The sequence below is a fragment of the Nilaparvata lugens genome, chromosome 2 (genome assembly GCF_014356525.2).
Source record: "Nilaparvata lugens isolate BPH chromosome 2, ASM1435652v1, whole genome shotgun sequence".
Taxonomy (NCBI): domain Eukaryota; kingdom Metazoa; phylum Arthropoda; class Insecta; order Hemiptera; family Delphacidae; genus Nilaparvata; species Nilaparvata lugens.
Window position 1 is genome coordinate 20,392,652 of NC_052505.1, and position 21,597 is coordinate 20,414,248.

Here is a 21,597-nt window from a genome sequence, read left to right on the forward strand (position 1 = left end):
ACATATTCCTTCTCTTTCATATTACATATAGGGCATTCTAAAAAAATACAGATATAGTCAGCTGATTAAAAGTGAATTGCTCATGTTCGCGGCGCGTATATCATCTGTACCCATCTTTTGCATTACAAAAAAGTACGAGGTGGCCAAGTTCGATTGAGAAGATAAAGAACTAACCGTATTAGTGAATTCAATTGTTAAAGATGATAAAATTGAAGTGAGATAATTGATCCCAGAGACTTGTATTCGGTAGAAGTGATTGATGCCGGCAAGACTGCATCGGTATCAAAAATTGGGTGAAGCAGGGGACAAATTTATATCAGTGGAATAATTAGAAGTTGGGTGTTCGATCAGGACACGAAAAAAACGGGAATAGCGCAAAACATGAACTGGAAACGGATGGTGTCTGATGCTCAGAAGCGCGCGTTGATTCATTGTGAGGGGAAATGGAATATTTATGCAAATAGCAGCTGAACTCGACCTAAACAAGGGAATCATTGATGGAGTGCCACAAATCTTTCTGATGCGACCCTGCTTCCCGTTACGCGTATGAAGAGTTCGCTGTTGTTTTTCCCGCCATTTTACATATCCGATTTTATCTGCGCAGCCACATCTCCCGTTATTCACCAAAAACCGTCGGCATCATGATATTATTCTACTAACTCAATGTTTTTAATATTATTGATAGCTAACTAAACAGAAATCTGGACAAGGATCGATGAGAAATGAAAATCGATTATTGTTGAAATATGAATTCTGGAGAACTGTTAATATTATTGATAACCAACTATAATAGAAAACTGGACAGAGATCGATGATGAATGTAAATCTCTTATTGCAGAAGTATTCTGGAGAATCTACAATGATTCATTGTTTCATTCAAACTCGGTACTTGTATTGTAACCAATGTCATGGTTGCATTTTGGTGATTTTAAGGTTCAACATTATCAGGAAACTCATTCCAATGAGTGAAGTGAATTCAATGAAAAGTTTGTTATTGATTGGTTTTTCATGATTTTCATAGCACCTAGTTGAAGACTAATAAGCTATTCCCTTTTGACTCAAATTGAAGTAGTTGGTGATCAGAATTTATTTTGATCACTCTGATAATAGCCTGTTAAACATACTGATACATTTCATTAAGCTGCGTTTACACCAGAACTATTAACTAATTAATGTTAATAGCTTGATCCTTATAGATTCTATTGGATTGAACATAACTCATCATACACATGATGAACATATGTGTTTGTCATGTTCCGTTCAATATAATATAATCTATAAGGATTAAGTTATAAACATTTTGTTATTAACTCTGATGTAAACGCAGCTTTAGAATGGTTTTCTTACATACGAAACGATATAATATCATGAAAAATATTGAAACGGTTTTCATTGAACACTGATACTGATTTCAAGTTCTATCATTATGTCTTTCCATGTAACAATCCTGAAGTAGGATTCATATTAGTCAAGTTTGTCTGAATTCATGTTTTTCTGTTTGAGTTGGAAGTCTTCGTGCTCCTATAGCCTCAAAACTATATAATTGTTATTTATTTATTTATTCACATTGTGTAAAAATACTTGACATGAGGAAAGGCACAACAGGCTCATGCCCAAAACTGTCCAATTTCCAATTTATATTATACAGTACTGTCCAAATCAAAATGTTGGTTATGTCACTTTCACTTTCCAAAATACAATTTACATTCTTCAATACTCAGATAAACGAGCAATTTTCGAATCAAATAGATTAGACTCAAATTGAAAAATCTAGAACAGTAACTTAATAATTATTCAAAAAGTCTAAATTTTGAATGAGACTAGAAATTTTTGAGCTAAAAACTACGCACTTTACAGAAAACTACAGCTGTTATTGTTGAATAACGTAATTCAATAAAATCAAAGTTTTCAAGCCTTTAAGTTTTCATAGCCTCAAAAGTACCTTATATAATCATACTTTACATCCTCCAATAAACTAAACTTTTTCTTCTCACATTTCTAGTCTGCATCTTACTCTCCTATTTAGTTGTTTATACATCTAATCAGAATTCGAATGAAAACTGTTTCTAACTCATCTCCTCATTTGTAGGTTGAATTGTACCTTCAAGATTCGAGTTGGGTTTAGATGTCAAACATGCTCAACATCTACTTACTTGAATCAACAGAACTTGAAGAAAGGTCTACATTGGTATAGTGGATTCATGATTATGTTCTTGTTATGTGAACTTGACTTCAAGATTGCAAAAAAGATCCATTCTACACGAACTTGAATCCAAAAAACTTGACTAATAGCATAGCCACCTCTAATACAGAGATTAGAGGTGGCTATGCTAATAATATAATCGCCATATATGATACTATCCGTTAGGCTCGCTTCTCTCGCCATATCCGTCTAGCCAGGGGGCTCTGCCCGCTGGACCCGACTGTATCGTCCAAGAATGAGATCAGCAGGCTCGCTTCGATCGCCTGCATTTTTCATTTGAGCATTTTCATCATATGTTAGGACGATCCAGTCGGGGGTCCAGACTAAACGTCTGGCTAAACGGATATGGCGAGCGAAGCGAGCCTGACGGCTAGTAATATAATATTCCCAGGAATAGCTCTGATTGAAGTAGCAGTGCCCAATCAATTTTTCGGCGATAAATGCATTTCAATCTTCAACTTGGTGCCAACCTAACAAAGTCAACTCAACTTAATGCCAACCTGACAAAATTATTAATTTAGTTACCAGTTAACAACTGTTTCGAAAAGGCACTCTCTCTAGATTATAGTTCCATATTAACATATGGTATGGACTTTTTCCAATTATAATTAAGAGAATAAGAAGAATATACATGCTAAAAGACGAACATTAAACCCTCAAAAACCACCCTTAGAGTTGAAATATTGCCAAAAGATTTCTTAGTGCGCATCTAGAGGGCCAACTGTACATACCTACCAAATTTGAACGTTTTTGGTCCGGTAGATTTTTAGTTCTGCGAGTGAGTGAGTGAGTGAGTGAGTCAGTCAGTCAGTCAGTCAGTCAGTCAGTGAGTGAGTGCCATTTCGCTTTTACATATATATAGATAATTGCCACTAATAATATGAACTTTATTCCACAGGTATTTGTTAGGTTACACTTTATACTCCATACTCTAGATCTCTAGAGCCATTGACATTCAAATCTAATCTCGTCAATATTACAGAAATTTTGATTGTCATGGAGTTACATAGGAGAGAGAGCTCTGGACTTATTATCGTTACCGAATCGGAACCGTTTGGTCATGCGAAATCAATCGTACGAAATCCACACATGTCATTTCCGAAGATCCGCCAGCATATTCGTTAATAAGTAAAACAAGCGCTCGCAATCTATTCACTCTGTAGCTCACCGATTAATAAGCCAGGATTTGTGTTGTATCGACTACGGTGTATCGATTATGTTGTATCGATTCTTGTTGTATCGATTATGATACATCGATTGTTGCTGTATCAATTCTTCCAAACGCTAATGCTATTTAACTATTGAACTCCTCATTCGTGTAGTATCGATTGTGTTGTCTCGACTATGATAAATCGATTCTTGTTGTATCGACTCTTCCAAACGCGAATGCTTTTCAATTATTGAACTCCTCGTTATAATAATAATAATAATAGTTGGTCGCATTAGAGCAGACCATTACTGTTCATTAATAACTGACACTATTAATTATTTCAAGCCGGAAGGTTTTGCGCTCTGTAGAGTATAAAAGCTTGTTCGTTTGCAACCATGCAGGTTGTGTCTATTATGATGTTTATAGAGAGCACTGATTATTATTTGGATTTGATTCATTATTTGGACAGCTGGAGCAGCCAAATTGTTATGCATAGTTGCACTAAATTTTGAAAAGCTGGATTTGCTGGTAGTGATTAATAGATTGAAATTAATGATTTCCCATAATTGATATACTGTGGTAGTATAGTATGTTTCGTGTGAATCTGAAGCTGAAAAAACTTGTTTTTCAGATACTTACTTTTCTTTCCAAGGATACTGGAATTACTGAAACACAATAAACTCATGTATACACCCTTTCATTTCATCACACCACGAACAAGTTGTCCAGTGATGGAATAAAAGGGTTATTGACAGTGAGTATAGAACATTCTCCACTCACTGGTTATTTATGACTTTTCAGAAAAAATGTGTTTTCTTATTTCCATGGTGAAGTCAGAGAAACTTCTATACTACAAATATAAAGAAAATAAAAATCTCAGTACCCTTTTTTTGAAATATTTTATCACAACATGTTTAGGACATTTATGCCATTTTCAAGTCATAGACTATAGATTTTTTCTATACTATAGATTGTTTATCATGAGGTTGGGTTTTGTAGGAAATTTCTCATAAATTCTCCTCTAATGGAAACAATGGAGAATTGTATTCCAATGATTAACAATGGAAACGATCAAATTCCAATAATGTAAGGAAAGAGTCTTTATTTGATTGATAAATCAATGGGGTCACATGAAAGTGCGATTTGGACCTAATTATATTATATTTGAAATCAATAATACATTATCTTCCAGAAATTCTGCTCAAAAAGAATTCTGATCTTATGAGGATTTGAATCTGTTGAATCACATCTTTCAGTCCTGAATACTTACTCACTTACTCCTGGGCTCTACAGGTCTTTACAGCCCTTGGCCTCCCTCACATAGCCTCTTCATCTGTCTCGATCCTCGGCCTGCCTCCTCCAGTTACGAACTCCAAGCGTCCTTAGATCGCGTTCCACATCATCCGTCCATCTATTTCTTGGTCGATCTTTTCTTCTCTGTTATATATTTCTCCTTCCTTATACATTTCACCACTCTTCCATCTCCCATTCTCAACATATGCCCCATCCATCTTATTGTGCCAGCTTTTTTCGACCGCACAATGTCTTCATTGTTTAAAAATTCCTCTATTTCAAAATGTTTTCTTCCCCTCCAGAGACCATTCTCAAAAACAGGGCCCAAGATTCTTCTCACCACCTTTCTTTCAAAAACTCTCAGTATTTGCATATATCCAGCAGTAAGCACCCAGGTTTCCGATCCGTAACACACCACAGGCTTCACCAATGCTTTGTAAAATTTTTGTTCAAAGAATTCTTGATAGAATAGTTTCATGAAGAATTAAAATGCCAGTTCCAACTTTTTATTAAATGGAAGTTTGATTTCTAGATCTGGGTTCCAGATTTGAAGTTTGAATAATCAGATTTGGGAATTCATAAATGTCTACAATATAATTATATCAGATACGGCAAACAAGAGGTTACTCATCTATCTATTACCATAGAATAAAAAGCATAGGGAGATATCCCATGGTATAGGACGTTCATGATTCAAATTTCACTGTTCACTCAAGCCGATAGTCCTAGCAGCTCTTTCTCATTAAACTATGTGACGCTAGTAGTCTCTCTACTGTGCCATTTTCACACACTCTCACCTGGCCAAACCAGTAATAACAGACAGCAGCCAACAGTAATTGATTTGAGTTGTCAGAAAATCAGCTTAAATTTCGAACAAAGTTGACCCATAACATGAGATATCTTTTTGTTTTTGGTAAAAGATACCATACTTGTATCATTCGTCTCTGCTATTACCATATAGAATAACAAATCTATCGTTCTTCTTCTTCTTTAGGTGCCGTCTCCGTTTCGAAGGTTGGCAATCATCAAGGCAATTTTTACTTTCGAGACCGCAGATCGAAATAGGTCATTATTGCTGCATCCGAACCAATCCCGAAGGTTCTTCAGCCATGAGTTTCGTCTCCTTCCTACGGATCTCTTTCCTTGGACTTTCCCCTGCATAATAACTTGAAGCAATTGATATATTGAACAATCTCCTCTCATGTCCTGTCATGTCCTGTCATGTCATCAATCGCTCATTCATGTCCCATGTATAGCAGTTTTCTTCTCTTAATTGTCATAATTACTTCTTTTTCCTTGCGTATGCGTTTCATCAATTCTACATTGGTCACTCATCTCTCCACCCATGAAATCCGTAGTATTCTTCGATACATCCATAGCTCAAATGCCTCCAATCTCCTCACATCAATCTCCTTCAGCGTCCAGGCTTCCATGCCGTAGTACAAAACAGATAACACATAGCACCTCATCATTCTTATCTTCAAATCAAGGTTTAGATCTCGACAACAGAAAAGCTTCTTCATTCTTGTAAATGTACTTCTGGCCTGTTCGACTCTGATTCGTATTTCTTGGGTACTGTCATTATTTGCATTGATGGTTGTTCCTAGGTATTTATATTCTTTTACTCTCTCAATAGATTGGTTTTCTTCATATACCATAGGATTGTCTTGCGTTGTTTTTGTGATTAGCATGTACTTTGTTTTGTTTATGTTCAGTGACAGCCCATATTCTTTATTTACCGCGACAATTCTATCAAGTAGTGTCTGTAGTTCTTCATGTGTTCCAGCTAAAATAACTGTATCGTCAGCATATCGCAGATTATTTATTGCCGTACCATTGATAATCTATCGTTACTCCATGCTATCTCACCGTGCAATGGAAACTGTTTTTCTTACCAGTATGCACTGGATAAAGATTACATTACACGCCAATATGGTGACAACCCTATAAGGTGTCAGTAAAATGAGTTTTCTGATCCAATGTACTACAAAATTAATTCAAACAGTAAAAGAGCAAAGTTCCAATCAAACTACAAAGCTGATCCAAACAGTAGAAAATGTAATATCACTGTAAGCGAGCAATCTAAGCTTGAAATTCAAAACCTAATGTATCCAATTCATGTATTCTCCATTGACGTTAGAACTTATACAAATACATGCATACTGGTGGGTCTAACATAATGTATGCAGAGAGTATAAAATGCATCACACTCTATTGAATACATTAGAAAGTACATAAAATCAGAGAGACGTTGGTAGATCTTCCCTTATCTCTGACAGAATGTACATTGGAATGTATTACATTCTATACTATTTGAGTGTTTACTAGTGGGTCTAACAAAGTATTCGACGCTTGTGATAAATTCAATTAGTTTTTGAAAAGTCTCACTCCATTCATCATAGGAAGAATATACTGTAACACAACAGGAGGAAACAGATTGGAAAAGGAATTTGAGTGCAGCAGCTTTGAAATCAAAACATTGCAATACGATCGGGAATCAAGTGATTGTAGTTTATATCACTCCTGGGAAATAGATACCAACACCAACCACTTACTGGTAGTGATCAATATCGTCTTTGAGCTTGGCAAGATAACATGACTGGACACAAAAGACTACAATCTGGAATGCTCTTGAGTATCTGTTGAATTGCTCCAAGTCATGTTACAGGAGAGTACATAGAACGATGGAAAAACAGAACCGGGATCAACATCGATCAACCCAGTTTGATACTAAAGGGGCCATACACGTACCGGCAGGCCTGTCAGTTTTGCCTGAACAGTCCGCTTGTAACCGGCGGCCGTAGCGTGTGTGTAGGGTCTGGCTGGACTGTCAGTTAAGATCACATGTACAGGCGGCCGGTGATCGAATGGAAACTCATCAGTTCAACCGGCTTGCCGGAAGCTGTTTGTCATAACTGTACGTGTATGTGGAGCGGCATCAGGCCACGGGCAGAACTTCATATTTGTTTTTTCGAGTTGTTGCTAGCAGTAGCGGGGAGTACTGTTTCGTATCTTCGTCCTTTTTTAACTAGTAGTTCTGTGAACAGTAGACCTCGCGCTTAGTAAGTTACATTGACCTGTTGTTATCTTTTCTCAAAAAAAAAATTATCAATTTGAAATGTCTAGAAAAAATCCTAAATAAATATAGAGCTTTCTGTCCTATCGTACCGTGACGTGTTGTCCCGGAATGTCAGTGTGAGCGCTGTTATCAGGTCTGGCTGCAACTGTCTACAACGTTGATGGAAAGATAAAATCTCCAAGATGTTTGATGTTTTTGAACGGGTACTATTATAGTCATCTGTCTACTAACGTTGATGGAAAGATACATTTTCAAGATGTTCGATGTTTTTGAACGGGTAGTATTATAGTCCACTAGACAGCTGATTTATGATGAATAATTCTATAGTCTGATTTTTACTCCAATATTGGCGTATGAAGGAGGCTCCTTTTTCCTTTCATATTATCCTTGAAATGCAAAATTCTCAAAAACCTTGTATATACGTCGACGCGCAATTTAAAAAGGAACATACCTGTCAAATTTCATGAAAATTTATTACCGCGTTTCGCCGTAAATGCGCAACGTAAAAACATATAAACATTTAAACATTAAGAGAAATGCCAAACCGTCGACTTAAATCTTAGACCTCACTTCGCTCGGACAATTAATTATGCCAGTCTTTTAGAGTCGCCTTCAAATGTTTTAATAAATTCACGTGAGAATACGTGTCCCTCTTCATCAACCAGCTTTTCGACCAACATTCACGTTTTTTTCGCCGTTTTTGGTAACTGATTCTAGTAATAAGTCTAAAACGGCGTACAGTAATCATCGTCATCACAAGACATTTTGAACTATGGATAATCTTCAAAAAATATACAACTACACAAAAAATCTTAACTAAGCAAATCTAACTACATATCTTTAACTAAACTACTGGAAACTTTCAACGCACAATGAAATCAATGTGTTTTGAAGCCCTTGCCGGACAGAATTGAATTGAACATGTATGAGGTAGTCAGTCCAACAGGCTGCCGGTCACAGGCGGACTGTTCAGACAAAACTGACAGGCTTGCCGGTACGTGTATGGCCTCTTAAGTATATTAATCAAAATAGCATTCTATTTACTATTCCTCATCCATTCTGTGTGTTTCATAGCAACTATTCTCAAATTCAAATTCAGTTTTTTTCGTTCCTTGTATAAATTCATACACAATCCCATAATATTCACTTAATAAACTAATTTATTGTTACTTTTTGTGTAGCTGAGAAGTTGATATTGTGGTAATTATTCATATTGAATGAAAAAGACACAATAAATCAGTGGTTTTTTGACTATTTCTTAGTCTTTTTCATTCAATTTATTGTTAGGTTATTTAATTTAATATTCCATTGTAGGTTAATAGATTCATCATGTTATTTTACTCATAAGCTCACATCGCTCATAAGCAGACATCGATTTTTTCTCGTACGATATTCAGCTGTCCTCATAATTGCAATAAGATTGAACGGAACTTGACAAACATAATTTGTTTAAAATCATAATATGATTTTATGAAGAGAAACATATTATGTTTAATCTAATGAGAATGGCAAAATATCGTACGAACAAAAATCGATGTTTCTGTAGCTAGCCTTACTGGTAACTATTTTTAACGCTAGAATGGGAGTTGAATAATATTGTTTTGTTGAACACATAAATAAAGGTATTTGAATCTGAATCCATCCATTTGTATTATCACTGTATTTGTATTCTCATTTGTATTGTCACTGAAATTAATGACGATGAAATATTTGATTCTTTGAATGGGACAATGATCTTTCCTATGTAGAGACATAGAGAAGCAAAACGCCTATTATCAATGTAAGAAGATTTCGTTTGTACTTCATATTTGTTTATATCGAGAAATAAGTTCAATAAATCGTAAACTATCATTGGCAAGTGAGAAATTTAAACAGAAATAAAAATTGGAATACGATATATTATGGGGATCGTTAGAGCTATGACAGAAGATTACTGATAATATTGTTGTTGTTATCTCCATTCATTAGTTCAACTGAATTGAAGTACGAAATTCGTGAACAAAATACTCCTCAGTATACGATAAACAGTATACTCAGTATGACCGAGAATACTCAATGCAGCGAGAAAACAAAGAAGAGCAAGTGAGAAGAGACTATGCGTGAAAGTGTCGTTGACAAATATCTTCGAAACACAAATTGTCGGAGCTGATGCAATTAAAAATTCCTGCGCAGCTAATAGTGGCTGTACATCACAGCTAACAAAGGAGCTTCCGCTTTGCATGCAGTTTGCTCCACTCAGCCAGCTCCCCCAATAAGGAAATGTTTGCCAACGAATTTGTAGCACTCAAGAGGCAGACCTGCTCAATACTCCTAGTTTGTAGAGCTGGTCCCAAGCTTTCGCACCCCAATATTGGCAAATTATATTGAACATTCTGATCAATGGATTCGCACAGAAAAGTGACAGTGAAAACATAATTATCATTAGTTCTAATGGTTTTATTCATACTCATACTGGCTGAATGGAAATTATCCAATTAGAACTAGTGAGAATTATATTGTCACTGTTGTTTGTAAATCCTGCTTGGGTGGCAGGAATAACTTGAATTATTATTTAACGAAAATCCAAATTGAATGCTGTAATATTCACCCCGAAGACTTCTGCTACTGCAAATGTTGAAAACAGGGTAAACAGCTCGATGGAAATTCGATGAGCGCTACTATTCAAAAATTATTTGTCAGCCCGGGAAATTATTTGTTACGGGGCTGACCATTTTGAATAGTAGCACTCATCGAAATTCCATCTAGCTGTTCACCCTGTTGTCAATATTTGCAGTAGAAGAAGTCTTCGGGGTGAATTACAGCATTCAATTTGGATTTTCGTTCAATAATAACAATTAATTCATTAGCATTGGAATGATTGCAATATATCTGTAATATCCCCCCCTACACACAGATGGATAGTCTAGTAGGGGGATTCCAAAATATGTTGTATATTGTATTTCTTATTCGTGTATTATGTTTTTTTTTTGAAATAAACTGAATTGAATTGAATTGAAAAAAAAATCTATCTGTGGAATAACTTGAATCCTTGAACGTCATTATCGAAACTGAATTTCCTTCACATTTCAACAATACTTCTTGAGGCTTAACCTTTGATGCGTGTTTAATACCCTATGAATGTGAGGTAAATAATTGAGTTTGAAGACTGAATTCCAGGCAATCCAATATGGGTACAAAAAAGATAGAGAGGGATGAAAACAAAACTTGATTTCTCAAAATGATTGAAACTCAAGCCGTTACGTTCGGATAAGTGATCGACCAAAAATTACATTTGAATTTTGACACGTTTCCTCCTTTCTCCACGAAGAGTTGTACGGAGCTCACACAAAATACTAGATCCACTATTTCCTCTATCAAAAACTTCCAAGGTGCAAAAACTCCTTCTGAGATGAACTCACGCAAGGTGATGATGCATTATTCTTCATGAAGGACTCAATCAATTATCGTGCATATTGAAAAAAGATGACTGCAATGACTCAATCAAATACGGCACCTTCAAGCTTTGATGATCTCCTGCCAGATGATTCATGAGATTAGCGCAAGGTTTGTTCAATGAAGTCATCATCTTATCATTGAAGGATTTGATGTGTACATGAGAACAAAAGAAAAGGAGAACAGAAAAACATACCAACAAAACAGAAGGGACAACGAATCACTGTACTGGTCTTGAATTCGATTCAAATCAAGCCTGAGCACAAACCATTTTCATTAGTAAATGCATGAATTATTGCAATTGCAAAGCATTGGTGGAGCTCAAACTGATCTATTCATTCCGAAGAGTACAATGATTCTTACTATATTTTTCTTATTGCCATAGTCAATATAAAAAAAATTACTCTTTACAGGCTGTTCAACAGCTTTCTCTGCCCATTAAAAAATCAACTTATCCGATATTGCAGAATACATTTTTCAAAACATTCGATCAACAAGACTTTGAATGTGGATGTGGAAATATAAAACTGTGTTTTTTCAAGACTTCAAACTTTGAGTAAAGAAGATTTCATTCTTCGCGAGTTTGTCTCAAATAAATTAGATACCACCTAAAGATGTCCAATGTTGTGACATTGTAAATTATCACATAGTATTGAGTGACTTCACTTCCTCACTTTGATAGTTATATCTTCATTCAAGTCATTTTGAAGAAATCGTAACCTATAGCAGTTATTCAGTAATTGAGAGGTGTATTATGTGTGAAAAAATCTGGTGTGGCGCACTCACACAACTTTCCTTGCCGTTATGAAAATTTATCACTTGACGCTAGTGTTCACGCGCATAAAAGTCTACTATTCAAAGATCCAAGACAGCTGGTGACAAGACAATAACAGTGGAGACTCACGAAGTCTGCTATGTCTTCATAGTGAATGATTCAATAGAACCAACAGTTTGCAATTGAGATAATAACATTTTCTCAAATTTCGAGCTTATTTTCAATTTTAAGTGAAAATGTTACTGAACATTAATTGTAGAGATTTTTATACTTAATCCTTTCCACTGAGAATTTTTTGTTTAAATTGTATCTGGAGCCTGATACTTGAGAATCTAAAATCAAACTTTGCACAGATGGGGCGGAGCTCCAAGAATTTTTACAGATATGAGACTTGTGGCAGTTGATAGAGCTTATCAATGACTATTTTAGGTATAAATTTGATTGAAATAGTTGGAGCCGTTTTTGAGAAAATCGCGAAAAACCCTGTTTTTGGCAACATTTTCGCCATTTAAGCCGCCATCTTTAATTGAATTTGATCGAAATTGTTCGTGTCAGATCCTTTTAGGGAAAGGACCTCAAGTTCCAAATTTCAAGTCATTCCGTTGATTGGGAGATGAGATATCGTGTACACAGACGCACATACACTCACACACACACACACACACACACACACCACACACACACACACACACACACACACACACACACACACACACACACATACAGACCAATACCCAAAAACCACTTTTTTGAACTCCGGGGGCCTTGAAATGTATAGAAATTTAGAAATTGGGTTACCTTAATTTTTTTCGGAAAGCATTACCGTACTTTCCTTACCTATGGTAATAGGGCAAGGAAAGTAATAATGGTAGAGATTCTTTCTAATGATTGAGATAATATGAAATATTTCTTCAATGTTTTTACCCATCACAAACTTCTTACTATTGAATCACTTTTTGTTATTAATAATAGAACGACTTGCAGTCAATTTTTTTCGATAAATGAATTCATCCACTTACTGACCGAAGATCTCGTTGTCTCATTGAGTCAATAAATTTATTTATTGAAAAAAATTTGGATTTCTAGTCGTTCTATTTAATAACAAAAAAGTGATGAAATATTTCCGCTTGAGTAATTTGGGTAATCGGATGATAGAAAATCATTCATATTATGGTGATATAAATCATCAAATTAGAGTAGTCTTGAATGACTTATTTTCTCCTCCAATAATCAGCAGCATATAAAGCTAGAAGAACTGATTACTTGAACAGTCAGGTCCTTTTTACAGTGGCATGTTGACCGGTTTGTGTTTGAGTAACCGTCCGCTATTTATCTGAGAGGTTTGGGAGCACTCACTCCACACTTTGTTCCAGCCTAAATCCTTGTTCTGAGCAGAATGACGAAAGGTTTTTAGCGAGATTGCTTCCTTCCACATCTGGATCAACTCATTCCATATTAAAAGCGGTCTTGCAGCGTTGTCTCCACCGGATTCATAAGTAGCAACAACTCATCGCATCTCAACCCCTACTTTTCAACCCCCCACCAACTTACTTCTTCTACCCTTCACCTCACGGAACAAACTAGAGCTGAGGTGGAAGACCAACAGCATTTAGTGAAGCTCTTACCCAACAATTCTTGAACTTCGGTCAACAACTGCAACTCACCTTTGTCCTTTCAATCTGATAGAGCACTGTAATTTTTGACAAATGCACAAAGCTTTGAATTTTTTCAAATTATGTAGGTTTAGTCGTGAGACTGTTAGTCTATGAACTGAGATTCAAATTCACACATGAAGATTCAATTACTGTATTACAATAATTATGATACGAGAGAAATATAGATTCAAAAATTAAAATATAGTGAGTATCTTTTACAGCCCGATTACAATGTAATGAGTGTTTATGGAAATTGAATCTCAGTATTTTGAATAATTATTATGGATTTAAAGATACGAGCAAGTTCAATACTGTATTGGAATAATCAATCTCCATATTTTTAACCTTCCGGTAGTCGCGCCCTACTCAGTCACACGAGCAGTCGCGTGTTGTATTTGTATCAAATTTTCCAAGTGTTATGTACTCTGTTTACCGTAGTTGAGCAATATTCCTGTATTTATAAATCTGGTTATTTTTATATCTGGTTATTCATGTTTAACGGATCTCAAAACGGCTCTAACGATTTTCACGAAATTCGGAACATAGTAGGTTTATGATAATGAAGATTCGATTGCACTGCGTCTCATCCTTGGGAAAACTCGCTGAACGACATTAGAAAGATAATTCATCATTGGCTGAAACAGCTGTGGATAGTTGAAAAGTGAGTATGTGAAAAATCAAAATAGCGCATCCCCGAAATTCATAAGATGACATATTATAGCCAGCTGTAAAATATAAACACGATCATTTTAGAGAATTGTGTTCTGTTTATCAATAAATAAAAATAGCGAGCGAAGCTCGGTGCCCCGATATTAACATTAAATTGATGTTGGAGTGGCTGAACAAGTTTAGTAGTCCACGCCTTCAAAACCAAAGCGCATTCTGATGGGTTAATGAGTTAGATAGCCGCCATTTTACCTTCACAGCTCACTAGTCACTACCAATAGGAAGCGAGCTGCTTGAGAACGCCACATGCAAGTCATCAACCAATGAGAGCGCTCGTTGAATTTTGAATGTGGTTCAGTCTTAAGCTAGTTCTGTCTTTCTCCCCCAGAATTATTTTTCTCAATCATTCTAGGATTGAATAAACCCGTCGGAAATATATTTTCAAAGAATCTATTATACGTTAATTTATTGAGTTGAAGTGGATGAATTTCATTGATTAAGGAGATTGTGACAAATTTAAAAAACAGGTCTGATAGTAGTTTTTTGATACTATGTTCTCAAACACTCACTCTTGAGTCGGGGAAAGATTTTAGTCCTACACAAGGTCGTACATTACAAAATAAAACATCTACTCAATTGAAATGTAGAAACTCAATTATTTTGCTCTTTGAAAATCATAAGTTTGTTTTTTTTCCTTTTCTCTTATTATATATATATTTTTTTTAGTTTTAAATTACAGTATTTTATTGTACTCAAGAGAAGGAGCTTGTACTATAATATGTTGTATTTTTGTATTAATGCAAAATAAAAATTTTTTGATTTGATTTGATTTGAAATTTATTGAGATTTTATTCAGCCAACAAATTGGCTAGTGAGTTGTATGGTATTCATTAAATAATAGTCTGATAGAAGATATTCTCGAATCTGAGATTATTGATATCAATGATTGTTATATCTCTATAATAACTTATTGTTCCAATGAGATTAGTATATATGTGTTCCATGTAATTATCAATGAAAAATTGAAAGATTTCTTATGTACGATTGCTCTCTATCGCTATAATTTATATGCATGGCTTCTCAAATGATAGAACAAAACTTGTTATTACCAACAAATCAGGTTTTCAAGTAATTGGAAGTTTGTTGAACTCTTGAAGCAGTAATAATATTCACACCATTTGAATCCTTGTAATTTTGAGACTCATAGAATTCTACTACCTGGATCGATTTTCTATTTTATTGGTTCTCAAAGTTGTAGAATCTATAAACGGTTCGACTATATCCCAGCTGCAGATGTACAATCAAAACTTGGTGAAGATATGACTTACGTCCTAGTACTATGAATCGATACCGTTATGAGAGTTCATAGTTTCAAATTCACAGGTTTCAAAATATCTTGCGACAGTTGAAAATTATTGAAAGATGAGGAGTGTAGATCACTTAGCAACTCTTGTATAACACTTACAAGATGAATATTAGATTAACATCGAGTTTTCTCGAAGCATATAATGCAATTTTATGTAATGATGTCTAATTATAGCTCATCACTCGTCTGTAGAATACTATGTAAATAAGAGCACCTACAATTTGATAAGAATAGATAATGTTGATCTTCATGAATTTGACATTCACATTTCGACAGACATCAAATCATAAAACAATTTCAGGAGTAAATAAGATCATGGCTGTCATAAAATAATAAAACACTTCTGGTGATCCACATCGTTATACAATGTAGCCTGTTGAATCTCAGTCTGAAATATGTTGAGAGCATACACTTTCACTCTATTTCCATGTTTATAGCTATCATGCTTTATGATATGAGTACTTAGTGAAGCCATGTGTAAAGATTGTAATGGAAATAGAACCAATAAAATAATTCTTGAGTATTTCACGAGTTCCAGCTCATCAACTGGGCCTTATTTTCGCCATGACCTCTTTTATTTCAAGTACTCATAACTGAACTTAGGAATGTTCTGCTTGAGAATATAAACAATACAGACCAATTCAGTTTGAAAGATTGTGATATCAATTAGAATGATACTGCAATCTATAGTGAGGTCCACGTTTATGACAGGATTTGATGGGAATATTAGTGTTGCTATCTTTGTGTATCATGTTTATTGCTATATTTATCTATCTTTATTTTATCATGTATATGTAAATTCAGACAGGGTCATGTTTCAACCCATTACTAAGTGACTTCACTTAATATCTTCAGATGTATGTGAGTTTAGTATTGAATTTGAAATTCGAATTTGTTGTGTGTTGAATTGGAATAAGAATATGACGTTGTCTGTAACTATGATCAGTTGAATTACAATAAAATTATATTTATTTATTTTATTCATTTATCTATCATTCGAAAAAGAAGATAGTACATCGTTTTCCAGCTATACAACATTGCCAGACTGTTTCCAATAATGAAGAAATATAATGAATTAACAAGATTGTTGTCAATATTATAGAAATTAAATAATTGGAAAATATATTCACTTGGGAAATAAAACATGATTAAATCATTTTTTAAAGTGAAATGAACACTTGATAATCTCATCAGATATACCGGTATAAGTTTTACTCTATGGATATAGAAAAAGATCTAGCGTGCCTAGGAATGAGGAACTGGAAGAGATTGGCTAATCAAAGAGATGAATGGAGGCGAATTGTTGAGGAGGCCAAGGTCCACGCAGGGCTGTAGCGCTTCGTAAGTAAGTAAGCTTCACTCTATAGAAGGCAGTGGCACGGCAGAGAATTGTCAGCGCTGTTATCCTATCTTTCTCAGCTGCCATTATAACGTGGACCTCTCTCTATAACCGCATGAACCGAATTAGAATCAATAAAGGATATTAGAGATCATCCATGGTTCCCGTAACCAATCAAGACCAAGATTTTAAGTTTTTTTCAATTATTGAGTCATTTCCGACCCATTGAGATGATAATAGTACTCCGGAGATTCGAATAATTCTGTTACCGATCAAATCACAGTTGGAGAATCTGTGATCTGAAATGATCAACGACCGTAACACTATTACGCTTGCATGAATCAAACGTAGACTCGTCTCAATAATTAGATTAGTAATTATGTTTTAGTCCAGGCCAGTTGCTGTCGGAACGCTAAGAGAAAGTATATCAGACTAAAGTGTTTAGTCTCCTTGAGCGTCGTTTGGAGTTCAATTGCTCATTTATTTTGGTTTAGAGCAGTAAAACTCTGGATGAAATGATGTTAAAGTTCCAGATGAATAGTCCTGTTGAACAGTTTTTCTACCAATCTAGCTTCAGTGTTAATCTTCTATCACGCTCTATCGGGAGTAGAGAAACATAGCCATTGAGTTATAACATAGAAGGAAAAGATTAGTTATAAGAACTAAAAATATAGTTGAGATTGTACTTATTATTCTTGTGTATTATCACGCCTCTTTTCCACAGTGTAGTGTTGAGTATTGTAGTGGGATAGTATTTCTTCACCTAATTATGAGTTATCACTAACTAAAGTGTTTAGTCACTCAGTGTTCAGCATGTCAGTTGAGAACTAGGTACGATAATAATATTGGAATGCATGAATAGTAATTATCTTGAGTTCAAAGTAAACTTTAAGGAAATTTATTTGAGTGTCGAGACTAAATCTAACTAAAAAACTAATTTTCAGTCTAAAATTCGTTTTTTCAGGTCGAGTTCTCAGTTTTGATGATTCAATCCATGGATCTAGATTGATACCCTCGTGCATGTTTCTAATAATTGTATTATATTATATTGAACAAGTTTGTTCAATATTTTGTTCCATGAAATAGATTGTAATTCTAATAGTTATTTCTGTTCAATTTACAGTATTTTGAAAAATATAAAAGAGTCAGACGAGTGACTTCCACTTTATAAAGATCTAATAGTTGACCAATAAAGAGCTCGGGTAAACCTACCCAAGACTTTACCACGTCAGTATGTCAAGTTTTTGGTTCGTCAAGTTCATGTCAACCAGTCCAGTAGATAGTCCATTCAGAAAGTCCAGTAGATACAGTATCATAATGCTTATTCAAATCTAGATTTATCTTAGCATTCTGAATGATATTGACATAATTGCCATTCAAAAGCAAGAACCTATCCCGATACAACATTTAACTGACTTCTTCATTATCTTCTCTCACTAATCTTCAACTGGTATGCAGCAGTGTAGTTGACTATTGTATCGGCTTGCAACGAGTACTCGATGCCGTGAGACTTGACACCTCAAACTCCCTTTTGTTTGGCCACATACGCACCATCAACGGCCTTAAAGCCAATCAACGACTACATCATGAGGTTCAATAAATGTGATGAGTTCCATTCAGGGTTCAAACGAACAGCTGATTTTGCTCCGAGAACCAAAGTAGTGCTTATGAGATATGGGCTTCAGTATCACAGACTTGGTCAAAAAAATCTGGTTTGGCACACTCAAACAACTTTCCTTGCTGTTATGAAAATTTCCATTATAATTTGGAATCAATCAGCTGACGAGATCAATAATTCTGATACCTCTTTTAGTGCTTGATCAACCAAGGTAACTAGAAAACATTCTCGGTACATTGGAATTAACAGTTAGCATTAATTGAATAATGATATTTCCTCGAATTTCAAGCTCATTTATAATATTAGGTAGAAATGTAAATGGACATTAATTTATTGTAGAAACCTTTCCTCACCTTGAGGCATGTATCACACAGAAGCCACCAGGTTTTAATTTGCCACGCAAACCGTGGTCAGCTCTTAACAGGATCCGAACTAATCATGGAAGATGTGCCTATGCGTTTCACAAGTGGGTATGCGTTGTGAGTGTGGCGCTGTGCAAACCATAATACACATTACAGAAGAGTGCACAAGAACAGCTTATGAGGGCAGGCTGGATGGCTACCTGGTAGCTACGCCAGATGCAGTGGCATATTTAAAGCAAGTGGATATATGTTTATAACTTTTCAAATTTTTTTTTTATTTGTGTTCCACCTTTCTTTTATAACTTGTGACTAAGATGACTTCATCTACTGTATAAAAGCGAAATGGCACTCCCTCACTGACTGACTGACTGACTCACTCACTCACTCGCAGAACTAAAAATCTACCGGACCAAAAACGTTCAAATTTGGTAGGTATGCTCAGTTGGCCCTTTAGAGGCGCACTAAGAAATCTTTTGGCGATATTTTAACTCTAAGGGTGGTTTTCAAAGGTTTAAAGTTCTTTCAACATGTATATTCTTCTTATTCCAATATATTAAAATTATAATTGAAATGTCCATACCATATGTTAATATAGAACTATAATCTAGAGAGAGTACCTCTGCGAAACAGTTGTTCTGGTAACTAAATTAAAAATTTTGTCAGGTTGGCATTAAGTTGAGTTGACTTTATGTTGGCACCAAGTTGAAGATTGAAATGCATTCATCCAGGACCTCCTAAATACCAATTTATCCAATTAGCCAAAATTAGCGTCTTCTCAGCTTTTCTGCGTTTCCTCACTTTTTTCAATAATTGATGGAAATATATTAAATTCAGTACACAGGTTTAGCTGAGGTGGAAGAATTTTGTTCGCCAAAGATACGCCGATATAGTAACAGGTGTTTTTCGAGATCAAATTGACAAAATACATTCAAATACGGTACTGAGGTTCCGATGAGGTCTACATGCAGGCGAGCGAAGCGAGCCCGCTGATCTCATTTTTGGACGATCCAGTCGAGGCTAGACGGCCCCCTGGCTAGACGGATATGGCGAGCGAAGCGAGCCTGACGGCTAGTTGTTTATATGTGTGACTTGTGTTAGATAGCATAAATATTTGTGTCGTAGCACCATACGCTTAATAAATAAATTGTAGAAATTTCCATGCTCAATCTTTTCGACTTGAAATTTCTCTTTTAAATTGTCCCTGAAGTCCGATGATTGGAAATCTAAAATCAAACTTTGCATAGGTGCTCCTGAAATGTTTACTGATATATAGGACTCGTGGCAGTTGATAGAGTATATCGATGACTATTTTAGGTATAAATTCAATCAAAATCGTTGGAGCCGTTTTTGAAAAAATCATGAAAAACCATGTTTTTGAATTTAGAAATTGGGGTACCTTAATTATTATAGAAAGCAATACTTTCCTATGGTAATAGAGCAATGAGAGTAATAGGTGCAAGGAGTACTGATCCCGACGAACTAAGACCCTCCCTATCAGACGTTAAGATAGGTCTCGACAGCCGGATCAACACCAGACATCGGTCATGTGACCATGAAGTCCAGGTTTGGTATGTTGGTAGTCAGAACGCCAGAGCGTCTTCCCACAACACAGCTATATAATTAGTAGAGCTATTTTAGTATGGATAGCTATACTAGCTACACTATTATAGTATACAGTAATACTGGCGGCATTGTAACAGTTTTATAGCCGGTTGATGGCCGGTCTGTTGAAAAGAGTGGGGCAACACAGTCAAGCGATAGTCGAACGCGGCAATGACGCCAGTCACTAGTCTGTAGTCTCTAGTACCACACGACAACCCGTGACCCGCGGAGGTCTCCTGTGTACTCAGCTGTGCCAAGCAGCTGTAGTTCGTGCTCAGCTGTTCAGCTGTAGTCCGTGCAATGCTCGCCTTCAGCCCGCTTATAATCGCTGTGTGCCTTCTATCTTCCTTGACACTGCTTCAACAATTGCCGGAAACTAGATGTACTCCACTGGGTAAGTTTGTTATCAAGCGTTCTTTACACTAGTAAGTTACACCATAGAGAAAAGGTAACATAAAAAATATCCCATGGTATAGGTCGTTTATTGACCGAGCGAAATGAGGTCTAAGATTCATGTCGACGGTTTGGCATTTCTCTTGATGTTTAAATGTTTATATGTTGCGCATTTACGGCGAAACGCGGTAATAGATTTTCATGAGATTTGACAGGTATGTTCCTTTTTTAATTGCGCGTCGACGTATATACAAGGTTTTTGGAAATTTTGCATTTCAAGGATAATATAAAAGGAAAAAGGAGCCTCCTCCGCCAATATTAGAGTAAAAATCAGACTGTAGAATTATTATCCATCATAAATCAGCTGTCAAGTGATTACACAGATGTGTGGAGAAGCCAGTCTATTGCTGTATTTCCATAACGTCTATAGTTTCAATCAGGTACTTGTAGATGAGAATACTGTGTGAGGTCTACTATTGACAGAACTACTAGTATTTCAAATTTCAACTTTTTTGTCAACTCATGCCGACTACTGTCGACTACTGTCATAGCTATGCTACTGTCAATTATTATTACTGTTCTGCCGGGTGAGAGTGTAAGAACTATAACTGTTATAGGACTAAGGGCTTGAGTTAACAATGAACATTGGATCTTGAAGGCCTTT

At 35.6% G+C, this 21,597-nt stretch overlaps 2 protein-coding genes across 2 annotated transcripts in view; one reads left to right on the forward strand and one right to left on the reverse strand.

Annotated features, from left to right (window-relative positions):
- The window catches only part of LOC111053516 (lachesin), a 338,283-nt gene that overhangs the window by 139,875 nt on the left and 176,811 nt on the right, over nt 1-21,597 (reverse strand). The window lies entirely within an intron of this gene.
- The window catches only part of LOC111058397, a 65,113-nt gene continuing 64,183 nt past the window's right edge, over nt 20,668-21,597 (forward strand). Inside the window, exon 1 of the mRNA XM_022345928.2 lies at nt 20,668-20,934. Within this exon, the coding sequence (XP_022201620.2) occupies nt 20,841-20,934 (94 nt within the window). The 5' untranslated portion in view covers nt 20,668-20,840. The remainder of the gene's footprint in view (nt 20,935-21,597) is intronic.